This window comes from Takifugu rubripes, chromosome 15 (assembly GCF_901000725.2).
Source record: "Takifugu rubripes chromosome 15, fTakRub1.2, whole genome shotgun sequence".
Classification (NCBI taxonomy): domain Eukaryota; kingdom Metazoa; phylum Chordata; class Actinopteri; order Tetraodontiformes; family Tetraodontidae; genus Takifugu; species Takifugu rubripes.
Window position 1 is genome coordinate 5,685,928 of NC_042299.1, and position 19,361 is coordinate 5,705,288.

The 19,361-nt window shown below is 44.4% G+C and overlaps 2 protein-coding genes across 2 annotated transcripts; one reads left to right on the forward strand and one right to left on the reverse strand.

Annotated features, from left to right (window-relative positions):
* Positions 1-138: 138 nt before the first annotated feature.
* guca1d (guanylate cyclase activator 1d) lies at positions 139-5,438 on the forward strand. Its single transcript, XM_003970778.3, has 4 exons — positions 139-1,793; positions 3,494-3,643; positions 4,037-4,124; positions 4,237-5,438. The coding sequence occupies exons 1-4, from the start codon at positions 1,599-1,601 to the stop codon at positions 4,359-4,361; spliced, it is 558 nt and encodes a 185-aa protein (XP_003970827.1). The 5' UTR covers positions 139-1,598; the 3' UTR covers positions 4,362-5,438.
* Positions 5,439-6,705: 1,267 nt separating this feature from the next.
* LOC101076744 (pre-mRNA cleavage complex 2 protein Pcf11-like) lies at positions 6,706-13,326 on the reverse strand. The gene is made up of 15 exons (XM_029848591.1): positions 13,118-13,326; positions 12,496-13,038; positions 11,446-12,416; positions 11,154-11,328; positions 10,678-10,954; positions 10,395-10,538; positions 9,187-10,316; positions 9,046-9,100; positions 8,856-8,969; positions 8,514-8,631; positions 8,254-8,437; positions 7,807-7,962; positions 7,492-7,584; positions 7,211-7,246; positions 6,706-7,134 (listed from the first exon to the last, which is right to left on the reverse strand). The coding sequence occupies exons 1-15, from the start codon at positions 13,157-13,159 to the stop codon at positions 6,931-6,933; spliced, it is 4,242 nt and encodes a 1,413-aa protein (XP_029704451.1). The 5' UTR covers positions 13,160-13,326; the 3' UTR covers positions 6,706-6,930.
* Between the last annotated feature and the right edge of the window lie 6,035 nt (positions 13,327-19,361).

A 19,361-nucleotide genomic window follows, 5' to 3' on the forward strand; every position in this document is an offset into this window, starting at 1 on the left:
AGCTCTGGTTCCATCACTGTGAGGGTGACTGAGCCAAAGGCCTCCATCTGATGTGTCCGACCCCGATGAGCACCCCAGCATTCAGTCTGCTCATCATCTCCACTGCTAAATCATCTACTAATCCCTGAATATACAGCTAAACTACACCATTTACAAAACCCTCTTAATCCCGACCACTCAAAGAGATACAAGTCTGTTTTCATCCAATCACACTTACTCCGAAACAGCTGTCAGTGGTCTCACCAGCAACATCAGAAGCTGTGGCTAAACAGCACTTCAGCAGAGGGGCTCAGGGAGCAACCTCAGTGGAACAACACATGTAGACTCCAGAATATTACCTTAGAGTAAACTATAAACAGAAACAGGCAGGAAAAAGTAATAATAATGATAATGTCAATAAGAAAAAATGCACATGTATGCAATGTATCCTGGATGTAATGCAAGTTCAGTTGCACCTGATCACCAGTTGGGGGCCCCATTTACAACTTTTTAATGGTGTCCTTGACTACCAGGTTGGATTGTCCCAAAGTGGCTCCTGTGAGTGTTGTAGTTTCTCCGCTGGCATGGCTTGATCTGAGTCAGTGACATAATCTTCCTCCTACCTGGAAAAGCAGGTTCTACGGGGCAGGACTGGATTCTGGATTACCCAGATGATCCTCTGATACATTCACATTCAGACCCAAATTAAACAGATCACCAATGGAAGGCCATCACCCCAGAAATTCAGCGTGCAATTCTCAGATGTGGAGGAAGACTGGGGATAAACCAGTCAGGCTGCGCTCCAAAGGTCACGATGTATCTGCTTTCACGTCAAAAAACAGAAATTCAGCTTTTGATTGGAATGAAGAGGGAAGCAATTGACTAAAATAACACCTAGAATCCAAACAGGGTGACAGGTCAATAAAATGTGCCCAATAACAAAGATTCCAGTCAGAAGAGACAGAAAAACTGAGAGAGAAATCTGAAAGACTAAAACAGTGAAGCTGAGATGATGAAAACGCTTCAGTAAAGGTCACACAGAGATGACTAATCAAGCATATTGATTATTAGCTGCTGTGACTCAACAAAGACACTGTGGGGGAATGGGTGGCTTTCAGTGGATCAGGACCAGCACCAAGTTTACCAGAAATACAGGTGAAATCCGAACCATCAAGCAGAGTTTTAACCCAAACGTCTGTGTAGAAGAGTCTTTTAACCGGTACAGTCCCACACCTGGCCCATCACCCCTGGGGGGCCCTGCACCAAGACTCCCAAGTCACCCTCTTATATAACCACCAGCCTGCAAGAGCAAACGCTCGGCTGCTCTTGAACCAGGGTCATAAAGCTTCTTGACCAGGACTCAGCAGAAGTGTGGGGCAGGCACGACAACCTGATCTCATTAGGAAGTTATTTTAGGTGCTTTCATAAAAGGACCTTAAGAGGGTTAGAGAGTCCTGGGGTGTGCTCTCTGCCTCCAGTCGCTTCCTCCTGCTGCAAACCACACAGTTTTTCAGGTTCCTTCCACACCAACACCTCATTCAACACGGAGGACAAAAGATTTTTGACCGGTTTCATTTCTCCTCCACATTCTGTCTTGGTGAACTTGTCGGACTGGACCCATGGGGAACCAGGGCTCCAACTTGGATGAGATCCTGGCTGAAGACATGCACCACTGGTACAACAAGTTCATGCGTGAGTCTCCATCAGGACTCATCACCCTGTTCGAGCTCAAGGCCATCCTGAACCTGAAGGGTTTGAACGAGAATGCCAACAGCTATGTGGACCAAGTCTTCTTCACCTTCGACATGGATGGGGTACGTACGAGGGGGATTCTCTGCTTTATGCATGTTAGATACTGGACTCAGTCCACGACAAAGAATCCAACCTGCTGGTGACACCAGGAAATTCAAGTGTCAACTAGCAAACCTGCCCATTTTAACTATAAAGCTTGACGTCTTCTAAGGAGACAATGAGCTGACAGATAAAAAAACAAGTCTTCTTTGGCGCAAGAGCAGGAAAAATCCAGTTTTATACTGAACTGTCCTCACTATTTAGCTTCACAGTGAAGCAGGGAAACAGCTGCTTGTAGGATTATTCTACATGTATTTTTCCATAACATGACATGGAAGGTATCTAATGGTGAAACAGCTGTACTGCTGGCCAGGTGCAGTATAGCCTCTGAACCACTCCAGGTCAAAACAGGGCCTAATTTTAAATAGATCAACTCATTTCTTTCTGTTAAAATGCAACATTGGTGTCAAGATGTTCTTTTGCTGACAATGCTGATTTTGCTGCCCTTCTGCTAGCAACCTCAGGAATGTCATTATTAATAGTCTGATAATGATGACAAAGCACTTCCTGGATTCAGAAAATGAAATTTATTTTTATTACTTGATTTAAAAATTGATCAAATGCAATAAGTTCATCAAGAGTTTTATTCACAGCCATGCAGAAACACACATGTGTTTTATACTAAAAAGTGTGACACGGATCTTTCAGTCGATCTGCGCAATTTCTAATGTTCCCCAACCAAAGATCAAAGTCAGGATGTTTAACCTCAAACTTGTACCGGCTCACTGACTAAGGGGTTTATGGGTTTTGCATTAGGAGCCATTACCAGTGTGAGTGTGTTTGTCTGCATGTGTGTGTGTGTCAGGCTAAATGGATTATGAGCATGTGGAACTCAGATCCATCACGGGTGTTCTGACAGGGAAGAACTTTGGGAAGACTATTTTCACCAAGCATTTTAATAACTTTAGTGTATAATAAATTGGAAATGTATCAACAGAATTATTTAGGAAAACCTCTGCTGCATTCAGGTACTGTTAGCAGAATGGGAAACGGGAAGCCTATGGGCTGAGGCAGTTCTGTTCGTGCCCATGTCATGCACTTTATCTCATGTTCAAGCAGGAACTTTCCCTTGAACTTCTGACCTAATTTCAACAACCCCAGTATGAATAAATTATTGCTCACTGGTACCAAAGTCCTGCAAAGAATTTGACCAACATGTCAATTAAACTTAAGATTCCAGAGTGGGATTCATTAACGAAACAGTACGGCTGCTGTGGTTTGTTCCTTACATCCTTATCATCCTCATTGTTATTATCATCATTGTTAATAATATTAAAGTGGCATCAGATAAAAATAAGAATTTTGAATGCTTACAAGTAATTTACATTTGTGTTAAGGGCTTCTTTCATCAAGACTGTAAGTGGATTATTATAAGTAGGGCAGAAGATTGGAATGATTTCAGACATGTTTGTTGAGATATATATATATATAACTAAATAGTATATAGTTGAAAGTTCCCGACATATGGGAATGCTCCGTATATAACAATCAGACAGAAGGTTGTCATCAGTAAGTGTGGGAAGAAGGATGATAATAATAATTTAGGACTCCTTCAACAGAAAACTCAAATTTGAGCTAATTTGTCAAAATCCCAGAAAACATGAACTAAATAATTAAACAGACCAACCCAACATCCTAATGATGGTTCTGCCCCTGTCTGCAGGACGGGTACATCGACTTTGTGGAGTACATTGCTGCCATCAGCCTGATGCTGAAGGGAGAAATCAACCAGAAACTCAAGTGGTATTTTAAACTGTTTGATCAAGACGGCAACGGGAAGATCGACAGAGAGGAACTGGAGACCATCTTCTCGGTAACTATTCACCAGCTGTTGAACACACAACACCATTAAAATAAGAGAAAAAGATCTTGTGTGGTGGAGCATCATGATTAAACGGTTCACAGCTCTGTACTCACTGAAAACACTCACTGGATTAAGTCTGAAATTAGACAAGCGTTAATCTGCTAAACGAGCTGCATTGGTCAATCCAGGCCGAAGGAAGGGGGTTGAATGGATCCCAGTGAGGAAACCCATTTGAAAAAAGTAGACCGACTTAAAATGAAGTGTCCTGCTCCTGCGTGGGTCCTCAGAGAACAGAGGTGGAAGAGAGTTAAATTGGTGTTCCAAAGCCCTCTGTTCTTACCTCAGTGTAAACCACAGCCTCTCTGTTGGTGCTGATTGAGTCTCCCCTCCTTCACCTTGTAGGCGATCCAGGACATCACGAGAAACAGAGACATCGACCCAGAGGAAATAGTCTCACTTATATTTGAGAGGATCGACGTGAATGGAGAAGGTAAGAAAAGACACAAAGTCCTCATCAGTTCATGTGACCATTAACTTCTACAAGCTGGAATTCAGTCAAGCAGCCAGAGACGTTTTAACAGAAATGACTCTTGACTCCACAGGTGAGCTGACTCTGGAGGAATTTATCGAGGGAGCCAAAGACCACCCAGACATCATGGACACGCTGAAGAAGATAATGGACCTCACACCAGTCTTAGTCATCATTGTGGAGGGTCGGACAGGATGAGGCAGCAGCGTGCGACACAGACTTTAGTCCAAATTAATTCTATAGAGAAGAATTCCAAAGACTTCTGCTCTCAGAGCACGCGGTGTCACGGGCCAGTTCTTTAGCACCACAGGGGATGCACAGATCCAAAAAGTCCTTCTGATCCTCCCCCAACATGCTCTAGTTGTCCTGATTGGTGCCCCTTATTACTTTTGAATGCTCAATTTTCAGCTTTCACAGGTGCTCATTTAAAATAACTTTTTCAATTCTAGACGATATCCGTGATGAGACATCGGCAGTTCCTTTTGTTTTTACACAACCACATCAGAGGGACAGACTGTTAGCATACATCACCTCTGCTCTTCAGAATCTCACATTTAAGAACCATAGATGTTACCAAATTAAGGGAGGGAAAGGCAACCCTCAGTGTGCTCTACAGGGGGGCTTGTGGGAGAAGAACCAATGTGGAATAAGCGGGATCAGACTTGTTGAAGAGTAGCACAAATGTGTGGAAACCTGCTCCACTCTCACTGGGTGCTCAAGGCAATTGTTTGCCTGTATCACAGCACAGGGACACTCGTTTCTGGTGCCAAGTTGTTCTTTTTGAAGTCGTTCCTTCGCTAGACACCCACAGATTACCGGTACCCTGAGCAGCAGACAGGAAATTAACCATGGACCAACTAAATGTTGTAGATAACACAGGGTGGTTGTGATTGGATGCACAACAGGTACAACAAGAACATCTACAAAGACATTTGCTGATTTTGTCATTACATGTAAGTAAACTGTCAAACAGACATCAGTCATTGAATTGTGAATACAGAAAACAGCAGCTGTTGTGTGAGTGGGCCATTATTGTGAAGTTCACAGGAAATGAATGATGTGAGTTTTTACTTTTATACGTGACAATGACGATGGATACAGGTTTGGGTCAGGAAAGGAGACATTTTGTCCATTGAGCTTCCGATAGTTGAACTGACAGGTGTAACAAGATTAGCATCAAGGCTAACTGTTCTCATAGAGCCATAGTTCACAGGCCGAATGCTTTAACATTTCTATTCTTTCGTTGTTGCCTTATCAATAAAGTTTTTAAACAAACTCTCTGATTTATTTGAGCATTGAATTTGGCTTTCAGGTTGTCAGACACCAGATGAAACAAAAATTACAAATGTAAACTGGGTTACAAGTTTTTTTTAAATTATATTTGGAAAGAAATACAGTAAAAAATGATTTTATGTTTGCCAGTTCTGTTTTGGTCCAAATTGTATTGTGAATGTAAATTTGGCCATACAGATTATGCCTGAGTCATCTGGAGTCTTCGGATAAACCACACAGACCTCCTGTCCACCACACGCTTCAAAAGGCTCCTGAATCCAACAATGAACGATCAACTTTATCAACCAGAGGATGAATTCTGGCACCACCCCGGCTGTCATCGGCGGCGTCACAGGTCATATCTGGGACCTACAAACAAACCTGTTCTCAGAGCTGCTTCGGCTTCTCCTGCTGCCTCAGCAGGCTGATGTACAGACGCAGGAAGGAGTAACAGACACCAATGGAGCAGTGGGCTGAAGTCAAGAGTAGGGGGAGGAAGGGCAGTTTCTGTTGCCACAAGTGAGGGAAGATATCCGCTTGCAGACCCTCACAGAGAATTGCCACAGGAATGAGTCCAAGCAGACAGAGAGACTCTAGAGCAGGCATGTCCAAACCCAGTCCTCGAGGGCCACAATCCAGCCAGGTTTTCTGTCCTACCAGGCTGAAAATTCATTCGGTGGGATAGAAACCCGGCTGGATTGTGGCCCTCGGGGACTGGGTTTGGACACTCCTGCTCTAGTGGACTGATCAGAGGGCCCTGGCCCCTGGCAGGACAATCACTCATGAGGATATTAAAGATATCAGCATTAAAGTTATCAAGTTATGTCATCGACTTCACTGTAATGGGCTAAAGGAGGATGTCATTTTACCTGTGAAGTGTCCTCAGAGATGAGATGTCTGTGTAAATTCTCAGTCATCCAGGTCATTGTATCCAAGGTAGTTTTCTCTGTCAACTGGAGAAGAGAAGAAACCCAGTCCAGTTGACAGAGAAAACTACCTTGGACTCAGAGATGAGATGTTTCAGTGCCGTCATTACCACTTTCTGCCCAGTTCAACCCAATTTGTGGGACAACAGGAGTCCCATGGACAATGACCAGGAGCCAAACTTTAAATCTATTCAACCTTTATTTTTGCTTTTTAAACCTAAATTTATTGAAGATCATCTTGAGATCAAAAGGAAAATAAAGATGAAGATCCTCCCCAAATCTCGAAAAGCAAGTGAAGTGGGTCCAGTGGTGCTAGATTCAATCACCGGTACACCAGAAATACCAAAAATACTTTTAATTTATAAATTAAATCATTTACATCTTTAGTCAAAGATAACAAATCATTCTTTTAAATAAATTCGGTTCACCGTTGATTTTCACAGAGGAACCAACCACCTGAAATGGATGCTCAAAGTCCAAATACAAAAATGTATTCAATTTTCAGTGACGAGAACTCCTCGCCCTCATAATAAAAAAGTGAAGAAAAAGTGACCGAGGCAGCAGCATCGTTACACGTCACTCTGCTCCGACTGAAGAGTGACCGTTAATACCTCCTCCGCTTTTATATCTGGAAGCTCAGACTCCACTTCCTGTTTGACTGTGGCACTAACAGAGCACGCCGTCTCCTCGACCCCATCTTCTGTCTTGATAAAGGAGCTCAGTGGATGATCAGTGAGAAGCTTGTTGGGTGATGGCGTAACATCGATGTACGACTGAGGAGACAGGTCAAAGGTCAAAGGTGTGCAGGTATTGGACTAGGGTTAATGCTTCAATTTTGACGTTACTTACATTTTTATAATCTTCGAAACAGGAGGGATGGAAAATCTACGAAGAGAAAACAAGTGAGACCGATGTTACTGGAGTCCAGTACACCAGATATATTTTACCACAAGTTTAAACATGTGTGTTCTGGATAAGACACAGGTGATGGCACAGACGATGAATATTCCGAATGACCCATAATAACTGAAGACTGTTACACATTTACTGTAGCAATCAAGAATTAGGGAACACTAAGTAAATGGTGTTGGTCGTATAGGAGCATGGTCACTTTGTGATGTGTACTCCACCTTATCGTCAACCCTGATGGCGTTTTTCAGGAACCAGTCTTCCTCTTCTTCCACCCAGTATGTCTCAAACTGCTCCTGACAGATTTCACATGACTGCAACAGGAGAAAAGACTTTCATTGCTTACTTTTATTTAGACTCTTGACACAAACATGTTGCTATTCTGGTACAACACTTCTGCTGTCAATGTAAGAATGATCTGTACAATTTATGACAAGTAAAACATTTCCATTTAAATCATGTGACCTACACTGCTCTGTGTAGCATGTGGTGTTTTAGAGGGAATGTTCCCATAGCAATGCTCCTGAGTGGCTTACCTCTCCAACCTGGTCTTTTGTGGCCTTCACACACTGGATCTCCTTCGCTTGTGGTGCAGCCTGATTATTCTGAACCTCAACCTCATTCTCCTTCTCAAAGAACGGACTTTTTGCTTGCTCCTTCCGGTCAGCGATTTCCTCAAACTCTATCCAGTCCTAAAGGAGCCACAAAAACATACAACAATGGTTTTGAACAAGCAGACAAACCTTTCAAGCACAAACCCTGACACTTGAGTATCCAAGTGGATAGAAGGCGAAATGTCTTCAAAGAGAAGAAATACAGTCCAGCTGACAAAGAAAACTACCTTGGATAACTATGACCTGGATGATTGAGAATCTACACAGACAACCTGACACTTGAGGTGCCACAGCTTTAGATAATGTCACTAATTGTAGATATTTAGCTTACTTCAACTTAAGAATGGAAACCTGCGTGCGAGTGCTCGCCTTGATGCCGCTATACCAGCGACGGTGGGTAACTTTCTTGCTTGGGTCCTTCCTGTTGTGGTTCTGTCTATAGTGCCAGTCCAGATGGTCACGATACAGGTCAGGTTGTCGAGAGGAGAACCTCATACTGCAAAATCCACACTGCGTCCCAGAGTACAGCTTAGTCACCACACTTTCATACCGTCTGGAGGTGAAAAGAACAAATGAGGCCATAAAAACCAAACAAGCGGGCTACTGATAACGGGCCAGAATCCACTCACAATTTCATTGCTTTGATTGGAAAGCTACGGAGGTCGGGGACATCGTTATCCAACAATTCTGGGTCATCCTCATCATCCCCCTTTGCAAGAGGTGAGCCAGCAGGAGCGGTGCCTGAAGCTGAAACATTTATAGTAAAATTACGGAGATAATTAAATGGGGACATTTACAACACATTCAGATGGAGTAAAAGAAGGTTTCATGCCAACGCTGTGTCCATCAACCAACTACTACCTTAACCAAATAACCAAGTTGTATTAATACTGTTCAAAATGAGCATGTAGACATTTCTATATGCAGTGTTGTTATAACCCAGTAGTATGGAACACGCCCAACATATTTACCAGTGCCCGACGTCAGAGTAGCCTCTGGTTGTGCAGCTTTGATGATGCCGCAGGAAATAAGTTTGGACAAAAGCTCATTAAAATCCATTTGACCAAAGTGGTTCATCTGTGGAACTGCAAAAATAAACCCCAAGAGTCATGCACGTGCACTTAGAAAATGCTGTGGTCTTCATTAAAAGGAGGAGCTTACTCTGATGTCCAAAAGGCACTGCACTCTGAGATGGGAATGGTTGTTTGAGGTTCACCTAAAATAAAGAGACCACAGAAAGTTTACATTGAATCAGACAGCTGATAGCAGCACACGTAACAGTGTAAGTTAGAAGTAACTCACAGGTTGCTGCATGCTGAGGCCAGGGGCAGACGGGTTATAGAAGGAAGCAGAGCCCTGCTGGTTAAAGGCCGGCGCCTGAGCCGAGTATGCCATCTGTCCGACAGGGAACTGAGGGTCTACAGGCTCTGGAAAATGCTGACCCATGTTTAAATTCTGCTGTGGACCCATTGGGTTCTCATACATTGGGGGGACAATGGGCCTAATGGGTGGCTGCAAGTTGTGTTGAGGAGGAAACCTGCCCGGGACCTGTTGACTGTGGACAGGATCATAGACTGGAGCACCACCCTGATGGGGCATATCGAACCTTGGTCCCGCCTGCATAGGTCCATCAAAGCGCCGTGGACCAGGACCTTCAAACCGCATTGGGCCCATCTGATTCAGAGGGGTTTCGAAGCGCATTGGCCGCTGGTTTTGTCCAGAGCCAGGCCCAGGTCCCATGTTGTTATATCGCTCATAACGGGCTGGTCCTGGCCCCTGTCCATCAAACCTGTTTGGGCCATGGGGGTGAGGTTGACAGTCAAACCTCCCCATTCCATCTCCAACTCTCATTGGCCCATGTCTATCAAACCTCTGAAGAGGGCGACCACCATCCAGCCTGCCGGGACATTGGGGATGAGGGCCCTCAAACTGTGTCACATCATAATAATGCTCAGGGCCTCCGCCTTCATACCAGCCTGGGGGGTTAGCTCTGGACGGGCCTCTGTGAACAGGTCCATCATAAAGTGAGGTGGGGTGACCTCCATCATAAGGAGGCATGGGTCCTGGCGAATCACGGTGCAGATGGAGAGAAGCCAGTTGTCCCCCTGGGCCTGGCCCTGTATGAGTGGATTTGGGAGGTGGAGGATGAGTGTGCGAAGGTCGTCCATCCAAATTGAGAGGCCCATCATCAGAATGCTCACTGTGTAGGCTTTTAAAGCGTGAAATCGGGCGAATCTCTGCCGGCTCTCTCTGTTGACCTGGACTTGGACATTTTCTGTGGACCACTGGCCCAGACGACTGGTCGAGCTTCCTTGGGTCAGACACCCGGGAGTCTGCAGATGGGCCATACTTTCTTAGAGCATCGTAGCCACTCTTCTGGTCTTCATCATACCGCTGGCGCTCCATTAGTGGCGAGTTCCACTTTCGCTCATCTGAAATGATAAATTCTATAAGGATATTTTCTAAAATATTTGTGACTACACATTTTGCTGTACACTCGGCACACTTACTGGAGTCTCGTGGGTCAGCTCTCCGCCTGAAGCGCAAACCAGGCAACAATTTCAGTTTGGGGAACTCCTTACCATGGTTGTACTCCTCATTCATGAGAACAGGTGGCACTCGCTGGTCCTCATTCTCTTTACTCCGTCTCTCATCTATGTGAAGTCATCAAACATGAGTGATATGTAACAGAGTAGGCATCCCTAGATATTCTACTGTCATTAATGACCTATTGAGAATGCTTAATCACTACTGTCATTTATTAATAACCAACAGTTATAACCCTGAAATCACCTGAGGCATCTAGAGGGACCCTGTTGTGTCGGTGCAGTGAAGGTCCAAGGTTCTGGCCATCTGCTTTCTCACTCGGTGCCAACTCCTTGCTCTCTCCAGAATTCTGCTCACCCTCCCACTCCCCCACATTAGGTCGGTGGGTGACCTGGGGTTTCAGCTTCGCCTTGGTTTTTAGAGGGTGGGGTTCAGCGGAGGAGGGTGTGGGTAACAGTGACTGCTTCTTGGAGAAAACTCCAGAGTCATCCCAACTCCCAGAGTGCTGCTGCTGTTTCTCCTCCTGTGTGTTTCAAATAAATCAAATATTGTGAAGATTATCCTTTTTCGACTATGTGCTGTGCTATGTTTTTTATCATCTGGAAAACATTCATTTTAAAAATCAGCAATCAGAAAATAAAGTGTAACATCTTTTTAGTCATTTCTGGATAAAGATGTGGGACATGCCAGCTTTTTTCTCCATCAGCACATTAATGCCTTACCCTTCTCAGCAGGTCTTTCTTGGAAGCAGCATTGAGGATTTCAGGAATCTGCAGGTTGGGATCCACATTAAGTCGGTGCTTTGGTGTTCTAGAAGTTGGGGGTCGATTTGGAGTGCTGTACTGTTTGTGTTGTGGCAGTCCAAGCTTCATGTGGGAGTCTTCTGATGGCTTGAGACTAAAGATAAATCATTTTAACTTACTGGTCACCCTCTCCAAGCCTTGGCTCAGGAAATGATTCTTTAATCCCAAAGACAGTGTTACAGAAGACTTTACAAAAGAAGCTAAAACTTACTGCTTGTTCTCCTCCCAGCCACTCCTCCAGCGATGAGGAGCATCCTTGTTCTCCTTGCCTCCTCCATTATGGCTACTTGGAGAGTGGTTGTCTCTGGTTTCAGAGTGCTGCTCCTCTGTTGGTCTCTTCAACGTTCTGGCTTCCGATTGGTTCTTTTTGACCGAAAGCCTGTCCTCTCGTCCAGGTTTGCCGTGATCCATTTGCTGTGGACAGAGCTGCCTAGCCTTGTTTGTTTTGCGAGAGAGTGAAGGAGACAAAGAGCTGCTTCTGACTCGGCTCTTCGGTGAGCGCCTTTCCTTTATTTTTGGGGAGGTGCCAGGCGAGCGTGACCTGGACCGTGAATGGGGACGTTTCCTAGCATGTGTCCAAGCAATCTTACCAGACGTCAAATCAACCTTCTCTGTAGACTCACTGTGCTCATGTTTGTTCACTGTGCCATTCATAACCCTCCCTTTGCCAGATCTCTGAGGCTCACCTCCCCGAGTATCCTCCTGCCGCTCCTTCTTTTCAGCACTTCTTTTCTTGTCCTTTGCCTCATCGTCTTTGTTGTCCATCTTGTCATGTGAACGTTTCTTCAGCCTTGGATCTTTCTTGGGGTCGGCTGACTTCTGGGCTTCAGTCTCTGATTGCTTGTTTTTGGGTGAGATCGTTTTGCTCATTGGAGGTGGAGACTTGGACTTAGACTCTTTCTTTTGTGTCCTGGTCTTGTCTGGCCGGCTGGACTTCTCAGAAGTCACAGCAGCATTTCCAGTTGTGACCACATCTGCTTTTCTCTCCGCAGACTGCTCTTTGGGCTGAGGTGCAGTTGGAGGGCCAGGGCGGTTCAAGCGGGGGTCTCGGGTGGACGACTTGGGTTCTGTCTGAGGGGGGATCCAGGGCCGGACCACTGGCGCAGCTTGGGTGGTAGGCTTGGATGTCATGCTGGGAGTAGTGGGAACTGGAGCTGATGATGGCAATGTAAATCCTCCAGCCTGCAAACACAAAATGTATTCTTTAGTTTTTACATAACAAAATGAAAAGTTGACCTAAAATATTAAAGAAGCAACCCACCAACTGGGCTTTAGCCTGCTCAAGTTCCAGCTCAATCTGAGGCTCTCCTCTCCGAGTATCCTCCTGCCGCTCCTTCTTTTCAGCACTTATTTTCTTGTCCTTTGCCTCATCGTCTTTGTTGTCCATCTTGTCATGTGAACGTTTCTTCAGCCTTGGATCTTTCTTGGGGTCGGCTGACTTCTGGGCTTCAGTCTCTGATTGCTTGTTTTTGGGTGAGATCATTTTGCTCATTGAAGGTGGAGACTTGGACTTAGACTCTTTCTTTTGTGTCCTGGTCTTGTCTGGCCGGCTGGACTTCTCAGAAGTCACAGCAGCATTTCCAGTTGTGACCACATCTGCTTTTCTCTCCGCAGACTGCTCTTTGGGCTGAGGTGCAGTTGGAGAGCCAGGGCGGTTCAAGTGGGGGTCTCGGGTGGACGACTTGGGTTTTGTCTGAGGGGGGATCCAGGGCCGGAGCACTGGCGCAGCTTGGGTGGTAGGCTTGGATGTCATGCTGGGAGTAGCGGGAACTGGAGCTGATGATGGCAATGTAAATCCTCCAGCCTGCAAACACAAACTTTATTCTTTAGTTTTTACATAACAAAATGAAAAGCTGACCCAAAATATTAAAGAAGCAACCCACCAACTGGGATTTAGTGTGCTCAAATTCCAGCTCAATCTTCATCTGCTGGAGTTCCAACAGTTGTTTCTGTTTGGCAAGAAGCTGATTCTGTTTACCCAGAAGATGCTGTCTGATCAATTGCTCAATTGGTTTGTGTTTGAGGTTGACTGTGGAGTGGGTTCTGTAGCTGGTGCTGGAGGCTGTGGGGAGGATGAAGGCTGTGGAAGAGGAACTTCCTCAGACTGGCAAAGAAATGGGATTAGAGTTTGATAACAACAAATGGCATAACCTTCAAGCAATTTAAGATAAACTCCAACCTAATTTGTGCACTTTTTAAATATTTGAGTGAATGACAACAATGTGTTACAGAAATCAAAAAGTAATCTGAGCTCTGCTCATTTTTCTTAACCTACTGTGTCCTCAATAATTTGCTGTTACAATCACATTTTCCTGGAAATTTGCGGGACTAAGTGTGGAAAAAGATGATGTTGTAGATGTATAGTAGTTGTAATCTTTCCCGGTAAATTACCTTAGGATTGAAAGATAACAGCTGTATATTTATTCTGTGCAGATGTGACAGAACAGTAGTTTTCTGTTATGACTCAGCTCACCTGTTTTAAAAACTTGGGGTTGATATGGATGCTGACGTTGACTGTGGGTGGAAGAGGCTTGATGGGCCAGGCTGTGTCAGCAGAGTTGACCTGGACATCCAGTGCATATAGTTTCTTCAGAGGAAATATCCCACGTAAAACACAACTTGAAAATGCTCTTTCTAGTGTTTTCATCAACCTACAAACAAAGGACATTGCTTGGTCTATAACAAGCTCCTGTGGCAGACTTGATAGTTGCCAAATCAACTTAAGCTAAGTAAAACATTACAGAATTTTATAACATCTATCGTGTCTTGAGCGCCGAGGGGCAGAGAGCACGTCACATTAAAAGCAAGCCAACACAAAGTAGTGAATCGAGTTGCTCAGACATAGTACAGAAAATATCAAAGCTCAACAACAAAGACAACAAAGACAACAAAGCCTTTGTTTTTGAGCTTTGGTACCTTTTCAAAGACACATATAAATGAAGTGATTAGGTTTTTAGCAAACACTGCAAGGCATTCTCCTCCAACATTCTTCACGATGGCATCCACTATGTACAAAACTGGTAGCTTCTCAGTAGGTGGGGCCTAGAGTGATAGAAAACTCAGAAGTTTAGAACACAAGGGATAAATTCAACATTCAGAACAAATATTACAAAAATTATTATGCCAACTGCCCCCCCTATCCATTTAGTTAAAAAAAAAAAAGCCCTTGGCCCTGGGTATAACATCCACGACATCGCTCAGTCCAACATCAGCGCTGAAAATCCAGTCAGTCACCCTCAAAGATGAGATCACTGTCGTGATCCCGGGCAGGAACAACTTCAATGTGCCGATTCGGGCTGTAGAGCGGATCCTTAGGAAGATAGTACTCCTCCCCAAGGACAGGGACCAGTGATACCTCCAAAGAGGGTCTTCACAACCACTCTTTGTACTTTACCCAATGTCCCTTCTCAGTTTGGCTCCTCAAGTGGACATACCAAGCTGGGGGTTAGGTTGCTGTTCTTGAGCTTTCATGAACCTCAAAGTGTTACCCCAACCCACAGGTTTCAGTGACCAATGAAAAACAACAAATCATTTTAAGAAGCCTTAAACTTCAACAATAAATAACTTCCATATGTACTGTGGCTAAACTAGAGGTGGCTGACCACCGTCTGAAGAGAATCAGCCCAAGCAGAGCAAATGTAAACCAGAGGCAGACCAATAAATTACACTGGAAATAAAAAATGACAAAAAGCACATTTAATATTTTTTTATTTTTAACATTTTAACCAGTCATTGACATTTCAGAAAAGTTCACTAATGAAAAGCAGAAAACTGTTAGTGATCTGATTAGGGAGCAAAGAGCTGCATGGGCAGAAAAACAGCGACCACGCAAGAAAGTGCCGACTGAGGATTTCCTTCAACCACCTGGGCTTTCACAGCCCGCAACATCCAGACTACAACCCATGAAACATATCAATAGAATCTGGCCTGAGTAAGCAGGTGTACAGTGTCACATGTCATCGTTGATCATCGGGGCTTTAAATAACCAGGCCGCTAAACGATCAACTTGCCCCTCGCTGGAGTGTTAAATAACGGGAAACATAGAAAAAAGAAAAAAATAGAAAATGCTTTTTCACCAAGCATTTTAATAACTTTAGTGTATAATAAATTGGAAAATATATCAACAAAATTATTTAGGAAAACCTCTGCTGCATTCAGGTACTGTTAGCAGAATGGGAAATGGGAAGCCTATGGGCTGAGGCAGTTCTGTTCGTGCCCGTGTCATACACTTTATCCCATGTTCAAGCAGGAACTTTCCCTTGAACTTCTGACCTAATTTCAACAACCCCAGTATGAATAAATTATTGCTCATTGGCACCAAAGTCCTGCAAAGAATTTGACCAACATGTCAATTAAACTTAACGAAACAGTACGGCTGCTGCGGTTTGTTCCTCACACAAGGTGGAATATTTTGTTGTTATTATTATCATCCTCATTATTATTATCATCATTGTTAATAATATTAAAGTGACATCAGATGCAAATTAGGGTTTTGAATGCCTACAAGTAAATTACACATCTGAACATTGTGTTAAGGGCTTCTTTCATCAAGACTGTAAGTGGATTATTATAAGTAGGGCAGAAGATTGAAATGATTTCAACATGTTTGTTGATTAATATATATATATATCTACGTATATAGATATATCGATATAGATATAGATATATGATCAGAGATCTCTGTCCAGAAGAGCGCAGTCCTAGGAACAGCCAAGATCCTGCGCAGAACCCTAAGACTCCCAGGCCTCTGGTAGAGGACCCGAGTCTGAAGGAAGGAGGCACCGCCCAGGAGGGCGAGGAAGAGATTTAAATATACAGTATATATAAACAAACATGGAGAGAGAGAGCTAAAAAAAATTAGAGGAACACTTTTTAATCAGAGTATAGCAACCTATCAGTCAAACTTCTGGGATATTGATCTGGTCAGTTAAGTAGCAGAGGGGGTTGTTAATCAGTTTCTGCTGCTTTGTTGTTAATGAAATCAACAACAGGTGCATCAGAGGGGCAACAATGAGACGGCCCCCAAAACAGGAATGGCTTTCCGGGTTGAGGCCACTGATACTTTTTACCCCTCCTCATCTCTTTTGGCTGATATTTTACTGACTGACTTTCTACTGCTGGAGTTTGCATAAGTAATCGCTACAGAGGTTGCATAAGTAATCCAACTCCTCCAGGATGGCACATCAATACGTGCCATTTCAAGGTTTGCTGTGTCTCCCAGCACAGTCTCAAGAGCATGGAGGAGATTCCAGGAAACAAGTAGTTACTCCAGGAGAGCTGGACAGGGTTGGAGAAGGTCCTTAAACCATCAACAGGATCGGTATCTGCTCCTTTGTGCAAGGAGGAAAAGGATGAGCAGTGCCAGAGCCCTACAAAATGACCTCCAGCAGGCCACTGGTGTGAATGTCTCTGACCAAACAATCAGAAACAGGCTCCATGAGGGTGGCCTGAGGGCCCGACGTCCTGTAGTGGGCCCTGTGCTCACTGCCCGGCAACATAGAGCTCAATTGGCATTTGCCATAGACCACCAGAATTGGCAACTATGCCACTGGCGCCCTGTGCTCTTCACCGATGAGAGCAGGTTCAACCTGAGCACATGCGACAGACGTGAAAGGGTCTGGAGATGCCGTGGAGAACGTTATGCTGCCTGCAACATCATTCAGCATGACCGGTTTAGTGGTGGGTCAGTGAGGGTCTGGGGAGGCATATCCCTGGAAGGATGCACAGACCTCTACTGGTTAGATAATGGCACCCTGACTGCTATTAGGTATCAGGATAAAATCCTTGGACCCATTGTCAGAATCTACGCTGGTGTAGTGGAACCTGGGTTCCTCCTGGTCCACGACAATGCCCAACCTCATGTGGCTAGAGTATGCAGGCAGTTCCTGGAGGATTAAGGAATTGATAGCATTGACTGGCCCCCACGTTCACCGGACCTAAACCCAATAGAACACCTCTGGGACATGATGTTTAGGTCCATCCAGCGCCTGATCCTCAGACTGTCCAGGAGCTCAGTGATGCCCTGGTCCAGATCTGGGAGGAGATCCCCCAGGACACCATTCGTATCATTCGAATCATTTTGAGTTGCTACAGACATTTTGGCAAAATGGAACAGTCTGCTGCATCATTTTTTCACTTTTATTTTTGGGGTGTCTTTGATTTTCCCCCTCTACAGGGTGATATATATATATATATATATATATACATACACATATATATACATATATACATACACATATATATACACACACACACACATACATATATATACACATACATATATATACACACATATATATATATACATACATACACACACACACACACACATACACACACACATATATATATACACATACACACATATATGTGTGTGTGTGTGTGTGCGTGTGTGTGTATATATATATAGTCGAAGGCTCCCGACATGCAGGAATGCTCCGTATATAACAATCGGACAGTAAGTGTGGGAAGAAGGACGATAATAATAATTTAGGACTCCTTCAACATTTAACAGAAAACTCAAATTTGAGCTAATTTGTCAAAATCCAGTAAAACGTGATCCAAATAATGAAACAGACCAACCCAACATCCTTGTGATGGTTCTGCCCCTATCTGCAGGACGGATAAATCGACTTTGTGGAATACATCGCAGACTTTAGTTCAAATTAATTCTATAGAGAAGAATTCCAAAGACTTCTGCTCTCAGAGCACGCGGTGTCACAGATGTCGGTGTCACAGATCCAAAAAGTCCTTCTGATCCTCCCCCAACATGCTCTAGTTGTCTTGATTAGTGCCCCTTATTACTTTTGAATGCTCAATTTTCAGCTTTCACAGGTGCTCATTTAAAATAACTTTTTCAATTCTAGACGATATCCGTGATGAGACATCGGCAGTTCCTTTTGTTTTTACACAACCACATCAGAGGGACAGACTGTTAGCATACATCACCTCTGCTCTTCAGAATCTCACATTTAAGAACCATAGATGTTACCAAATTAAGGGAGGGAAAGGCAACCCTCAGTGTGATCTACAGGGGGGCTTGTGGGAGAGGACCAATGTGGAATAAGCGGGATCAGACTTGTTGAAGAGTAGCACAAATGTGTGGAAACCTGCTCCACTCTCACTGGGTGCTCAAGGCAATTGTTTGCCTGTATCACAGCACAGGGACACTCGTTTCTGGTGCCAAGTTGTTCTTTTTGAAGTCGTTCCTTCGCTAGACACCCACAGATTACCGGTACCCTGAGCAGCAGACAGGAAATTAACCATGGACCAACTAAATGTTGTAGATAACACAGGGTGGTTGTGATTGGATGCACAACAGGTACAACAAGAACATCTTTGTTGCCTGGTGCCACAACAACGGTCTGCAGCTCAACACCTCCAAAACTAAAGAACTGGTCATTGACTTTGGGAGGGACCGACCGAGACCTAGACCAGTTCAGATAGGAACGGAGGAGGTGGAGGGCGTGCAGACCTACAAATATCTTGGGCTGTGGCTGGACAACAGGCTCGACTGGACAAGCAACACGAGGCAGCTGTACAAGAAGACCCAGAGCAGGATGTACTTCCTGAAGAGACTCAGATCCTTCAACATCTGCAGGAAACTCCTCTGGATGTTCTACCAGTCTGTGGTCGCCAGCATCCTGTCCTACGCTGTGGTGTGCTGGGGGGGGAGCGCGACAAAAGCAGACCTCTCCAGGCTGGAGAAGCTGATCAGGCGGGCCAGCTCGGTGGTGGGGATGAAGCTGAAACCTCTGGCAACAGTGGCAGAGAGGAGAACTATTGACAAACTGCGGAGCATCATGGACAATGACCGCCACCCTCTGCCCACTGTCATCCACAGCCAGAGAAGCCTGATCAGCCAGAGGCTGCGCCTCCCCAAGTTCAGGACAAACAGACTGGGGAACTCATTCGTCCCCCGAGCCATCAGGCTGTTCAACTCCTCACGGGGGGGGGCAACAGAAGGACTGGAACATTTTTATAGTTTTATATTTATATTCATATTCTATTTTTAATTTATTCTATTTTATTTCTTATTTTATTATATTTTTATTATCTTTAATAGGTTTAATGGGGTGTAATGGTGGTGGGAAATTTTGTACAGTGCTGTACGTTTCTTTGGAGATG

Excerpts from the sequence above, each read along its gene's own strand:
- LOC101076744 (XM_029848591.1), bottom strand. The coding sequence starts at position 13,159 with ATGAAGATTGAGCTGGAATTTGAGCACACTAAATCCCAGTTG. Across the intron at positions 13,039-13,117 it reads AGCACACTAAATCCCAGTTG|GCTGGAGGATTTACATTGCC; the intron begins GTGGGTTGCTTC and ends TTGTGTTTGCAG. Across the intron at positions 8,632-8,855 it reads TACTCTGACGTCGGGCACTG|CTTCAGGCACCGCTCCTGCT; the intron begins GTAAATATGTTG and ends TAAATGTTTCAG.
- guca1d (XM_003970778.3), top strand. The coding sequence starts at position 1,599 with ATGGGGAACCAGGGCTCCAACTTGGATGAGATCCTGGCTGAAGACATG. Across the intron at positions 1,794-3,493 it reads TCACCTTCGACATGGATGGG|GACGGGTACATCGACTTTGT; the intron begins GTACGTACGAGG and ends CCCTGTCTGCAG. Across the intron at positions 3,644-4,036 it reads AACTGGAGACCATCTTCTCG|GCGATCCAGGACATCACGAG; the intron begins GTAACTATTCAC and ends TTCACCTTGTAG.